Below are 6000 nucleotides of genomic sequence, written 5' to 3'. Positions count from 1 at the left end.
TAGTGAGCCAAATATGGTTTTACTATAAAAACTATTTAACCTAATTTTAGGCCCCCAGCTGCTGTGATTCAGAGATTTGATGTTTGTATTTTAGAATACTAAATTAGTGATTTAACCACTCTGGACCATACGCTGTGAACTGACATTGAGCAATGAGAGAACACAGAGGCGGAACTATCTGCGTTTCTGAATATCTTGGGAGATTATTCTGAACTGAAGCAAATGAAGACTGCCCTTGGAGAACTGTTTCTTCTCCAGCTGAGAAACAGAGAGCCTGGAGGAGTGTGGAAATGACTGTATGAATATAAAAATGAGTAGTAACTTTCATAAAGAATTGGGTATATAATTAGAAGGGAAATACTAACAGCGATTTCAGAGTACATGCGGCATTCCAGGTTATTTATATTCTATGCCCATAAACTTTTACATAGGGAATTCTATTCTCGGCATGTCCACAGCAATTCATAATAAGCTGGTGCCTAGCATGGAAATTTATGATTTTTTTAAAGCTACCATGGGCTCAGTGTTAGTGAGTTAGTTCATTGGACTAGTTTTCTAGAGGCTAGAGTTCAAACCACATACTTAACAGCTAGTTTCAGCAGACTGACAATGAAAGTTCTTGCAAACACGAGGAAATCTGCAGATGCTGGAAATTCAAGCCACACACACAAAATGCTGGTGGAACGCAGCAGGCCAGGCAGCATCTATAGGGAGAAGCACTGTCGACGTTTCAGGCCGAGACCCTTCGTCAGGACTAACTGAAAGAAGAGATAGTAAGAGATTTGAAAGTGGGAGGGGGAGATCCGGAATGATAGGAGAAGACAGGTGGGGGAGGGATGAAGCTACGAGCTTGAAGGTTCCCGATTGTCATTGCAACCCCACGTGCTTCACAGTTTACTGAGGGAGGGCAAACAAATCCTAATCCTTTCTGGCCTATATGCAATCTCAGTCCTAGACCTACTGAAAATTAATAAATGACCAAATATAATTCTACTCTACTGGACGCGTCACCTTTCCCCGACGATAATAAACCCTCGTAATTCCGTTTTATCAAATGCCGTTAGTTAGCATTCAACGTTTTAAAAAACCCCTAACTGTTGAAGGAACTCGGTGGGTCAGGGAGCTTATATGGAGGAACTGGGCAATCGGCGTTTTCTTTATAGTATATTTGGTTTCAGATTTCCAGAGTTCCCATTTTTATTGCAACGAACCACTTTTTATTTCCATTTTTTAAACAAATCGAAAAGGAGATTTTTCGCCCCCTCTAATGTAATTGGCACTCTAAATGCATCGGGACTGGGAAGTTGTAGTTTTTAAATTAACCGTGAAAGAAGGGTCGAAAGGGACGGAGGACTACCGCTCCCAGAGAGCATCGCGACTGCGCGTATTCGGCTATCGGGAAACATGTGTGCTGTTATAAAAGGAGGAGAGGCGGGGTTCAGCCGGCTGGTGAGAGTTCGTACGGCCGGCCGGTCGTCCCTTGGTTAATACTTGCAAACCGCCAGCTGCCACCCTCCCTTCGACATGTCGGAGATAGAGCAGGAGCCCGAGCTGGGCGTACGGAGACGGAGCACCCAGGACGCGTTGAGTAAGGAGCCGATTGAACTGCGTCATAGGGCCGCCCGAGCGGCACCTGCCCCTGCCCCTGCCCCTGCCCCGTTACCGTCTCCGCCGCACCTCCACTCACCTGGCCGACGCTCTGCTTGCTGCCAGAATCGGGCACTCATTCTTCATCCTCGCCCCATCAACGATTCCCAGTTAATAAATGATGTTGGGATTTTGGGGACCTGGAGGTGGTGAAAAGGAGTTTCAGAAACGATTCAGGAGGTTCTTGGGATATTTGGGAGGAGGCGCTGGGGCTAAGCCAGATGATGCAGTGTCTAATCATTGCATCCAGCATCAGATGCAAAGTGGAATGTTTCAAGAGGGAACGTGTGGGAAAAGTCCGGAACGTTAGAGCGAGCCCTTTCAAAGAGGTGGTATAGTCACCATCACGATGGGCTGAATGGCTTTCTAATCTGTATCATCCCTTACAGTTGGGTCTTATGGAGGGCACCAATATTTTGCTACCTACTTATAATAACTCAGCATACAATGTGAAATGTAAAATATCAAACTTAGACTAAACTATTTTAGTGGTTTCCATTTAGCTAATGACTTCAACTTCCTGTTTCGTAATTTTATGCTGATAAAATGTGGACAGTTTGAGCACATTTTAAATATTGGGATGACTGTTTGCAATTTCCTCCTTTCTCCTTAGGTCAGTTGATCGGTTGTAGTGGTAGTGATACTCTAGTATTGTTTCTGTCACAACTTAGACTGTGTGCTGTGTAGCCTAATGAGTCATTATGGTTGATTCTGATACCTCTGACAACTGGAAGGATGTGGCCATAGTCTTCAGTCCTCATCACAAACTGTTTCTGAAATTGAGTTGGCGACTTAACAATCATGTTGTCAGTCTCTTCTCATCTCTTGTAATGTTGCCTGAATCTAATCCTGCATTTTAAATCCATTCGGCACCTCTCTTAATTCCAGATTTACTTATTCAAAGTGCCCGTGACTGCTTCATCTTGATGCACTGTCTGTAAACCTGAGGTCAGATACAATTGCTCATGTATGGCTTTATGTTTGCAGACTCCACATCCTAGTTGCCAAGTCTTTCTATGGCTTTGTCCTTCCATTTCTTCGTAAACTATACACCTCTGATATCATTATTCTTTCAATTCTAACTTCAGCTGTCTCTGAATTTAATTACTGCACTATTGCCATGCTCTCTGCTGCCAGTGCCCTTTCAGACCTTACCTCTGACCTCCTCTTACGACAATGCTTAAAAGCTAACTGTTGAGTGACGTTTTATGGTAAAATAGTGTATAAGTTTATTTGGGGATGAGTATCTCTTCCAGCCTTTTGCAAACTTTATTGTATTAATGCTAAATAAACAAGGGAATAGAAAAAATACTTCACTTTTAAACTCATCCTGTGAATAAAGGGATATCACACATCTGTGGTGCCTTTGACGACACTTCATTGGAGGGATACTTTTGTACTAATGCTGTGGAGTGACACACACAACAGATCGGGCCCTTTGGACCATGATGTTGTGACAACCTTTTAGCCCACTCTAGGGTCAGTTGAAGCCTTCCTCTATTTTTCTACCACACACAGGCTTCTGTAGCTACCTCTGCCACTAACCCTGGCAGGGTGTTCCATGTGCCCACCATTCTCTGTGTTTAAAGCAGCAGCATCTTACATTGCCTCTAAACTTTCTGAGCCTTTTCCTTCTGGTTTGGGGCATTTTCTTTGGTTTAATATCTGCTGGAAGAATCTTTTAAAATCCTGTCTGAATGAAATTATTGAATGCCAAAGCACGGGAAGAATCGTTTTTAGCCCAACATATACAGTACTTTGTTTTAAGATCATAAACATTAGCAGAATTAGGCCTCTCGACCCATTGAGTCTCTCTACTATCCCATCGTGGCTGATTTATTATCCTTCTCAACCCCATTCTCCTGCCTTCTCCCCGTTACCTCTGATACCCTGACTAACCAACCTCTGCTTTAAGTGTACCCAGTGGCTTGGCCTCCACGGGCGTCCATGGCAATGAATTCCACAGATTCATCACTATCTGGCTAAAAGAATTCCTCTTCATCTCTGTTCTAAATGGGTGGGCCTCTATTCTGAGGCAGTCCTGCATATGGACAGTCCTGAGCCTGGCTGTGGAAAGAGGAGGATTGGGCATGGGCCAAGCAACCCCATCCCTAAAAACCCAGAGCTACAGAAATACCAACCGATGCTCCAAAGACCTCATCCCCGGGAGGGGAAGGATCTTCACCTCGGAGATGTGGTGAAAGCCTCAGCCTACCATCCAGGAGAATGGCCCAGGACAGAGGATGCTTGCAAGATCCCGTCAGCAGACTATGCCCCAGTACAGGTGATGGGCTTAAGATCAAGGCTTTTGGTTGACTGGCTTCAGATGAAGGGTTTAAAGTCGAAAGTACATTTTGAGGTAGTGCAAGAAGAACTAGTCTTTTTATTTGTAGAAAGCAGAAGTTCATTGGAGGAACCTGTTGCATGGAGGTAAAGATTCGAATGGCTGGCACATTTCATCAGGATCATGGGGGGGAAGCGTGTTCAGTGAGATTGGAGGGCAGCCTGTTCATAAAATAGTGACATTTTCTTGTGCAGAAAAATGCTGCAACCCCTTGAGTTAAAAAGCTCTGCACTAGCCGAATTGAGGCACAAGCCCCACCTTCCTTGATAGATGGGGACATTAGCCTTCAATGTTCATGATCTCTGGCAACATCTTGGATGAATGTTTTAAATGGCTGAGAATTGAGAGCTTTGGAAGTTGTAATTCACCAAATACTTTGAGCATGTTTCAATTGTGCAATTCTGTTTTCCCAATTATTTATTGAACAATAGGTATGTAACTTTTTGTTTGGATCTTCGAGGAAGGGTTATGTATTTCTGTGCCTCCCATCTGTGGAATGTTTGTTTATTCCCGATACAGTGATTCCCTCAATTCTGATCTTACTTTCCAAAACCCACTTCCCACCCTTTGCTGATTATGACTGTTTTTAATTTTGATAGTAAAATTTAGAGGGCTGGCAAAGTATAGCAGTTAATCACCTGTTCCTAATAAGGTGTACTGGAAGTGGTGAACTTTGACTGTGAATAGGAAGCTAATGAAGAAGAGGCTTGCATTTCACATAACACTGTCAATGTGTGGCGGCTGAAATATTGGACAGTATTCATAAGCAGCTCCCAGTTTTGGTAATCTGATGAGGACAAGATCATCTGGTATTTGGAGAGACAATAGGAGGGCATACTTTTCTCTGAAAATGATCACGGAGGGAGACAGAATTTACTAATGTCACTTTGGAGAGATGATACTTCCAGCGGTGCAATGCTTCCCTATTACTATACGGTGGAATTTTAACCTGGGAATGATCCAAATCCATGGCGTACCTCTTGAATCCACTGCTGTCTGAGGTGTTCGCTGAGCTTGCCCGTCAGCTTGCAGACGTTTCATCGCCTGTCAAGGTGACATCATCGGTGTGCAGTTGTTGGTGTTTCTTTCTGGGAGTGCTTGCTTTTTTATTGCACCACTTTCCTCACACCTGATTATTTGGAGGGGGGGCAATATAAACATGGGCTGTCCCTGAGAGAAACACCAACAACTGTGGGCAGAGTGTGTCACCTTGACAGGCGATGAAACGTCTGTAAGCTAATTGCCCCGCTCAGCGAACACCGCAATATCAAATGCCTCAACTTGAGCTATCAATATTCACCACCATCCTAAACTATCTGAGATGACTTGTTTTAATAACACTATAAATTCAGCCCATTTTGATTTCTTGGAGGAGAACATCTCCTGTAAATGAAGATGTCTCCGGTAATCTGCTCTGTAAAGGGAGGCTTTGCCTGTCAAAGTCCTTTCTTGCCTGGGCTGTCTGCACTCTATTTGCAATCCATGCTTGCCTGGACATTTCCTTACCCTTGCCTTACTGCATCTTCCACACAGCACAGCTGAGTATTGGTGATCAGCACTGTGCTGAAAATGCAGAGCAGGTCAGAGAGCAGCCACAGAGAGAGAAACGGTTAATGTTTCAAGTTGTTGGCCTTTCTTTGGTGAAAGATTGTTATCTGAACCAATAACTTTGTTTCTGCCCCCATAGATGCCGCTAAGCAGTTCCATGTTTTCCATTCTTCTTTCAGATTTCTGGTGTTTGCAGTTTCCTTTTGCTTCACTGCTGCAGCGAAGAATTGGCCCCTGTAGTTAATACCTATTGAAGAATGATTTGGGTCCAATAGACAGCTTCTTTATTCATGAGGCTGAACTGTACAGAACTAATTTGATCGTGTAGTTAGTGACTTTGATGTAATGAACTCCACAGAAGTGTTATCAAATCTTTAGTTCAGTATTGGACACATGATCTGCTGGACAATTTGGCGCTGGTCCTGTGACATTAGTCACTGCCTCATGTGATGCTGTAATTG

At 43.7% G+C, this 6000-nt stretch overlaps 1 protein-coding gene across 4 annotated transcripts in view; it reads left to right on the top strand.

The window, feature by feature from the left end:
• Nucleotides 1-1387: 1387 nt before the first annotated feature.
• The window catches only part of cax1 (cation/H+ exchanger protein 1), a 64387-nt gene continuing 59774 nt past the window's right edge, over nt 1388-6000 (top strand). For all 4 annotated transcript variants that reach the window (XR_012101469.1, XM_073066825.1, XM_073066824.1 and 1 more), the window contains exon 1: nt 1388-1588. Coding sequence is in view for 3 of the 4 variants with exons in the window: in XM_073066825.1 (XP_072922926.1) it covers nt 1525-1588 (64 nt within the window). In the remaining variant the exon portion in view is untranslated. The remainder of the gene's footprint in view (nt 1589-6000) is intronic.

Source organism: Hemitrygon akajei, chromosome 14, assembly GCF_048418815.1.
Source record: "Hemitrygon akajei chromosome 14, sHemAka1.3, whole genome shotgun sequence".
Classification (NCBI taxonomy): Eukaryota; Metazoa; Chordata; class Chondrichthyes; order Myliobatiformes; family Dasyatidae; genus Hemitrygon; species Hemitrygon akajei.
The sequence above is the reverse complement of the archived record's forward strand: the minus strand, read 5'-3'. Positions and strand labels throughout refer to the sequence as shown.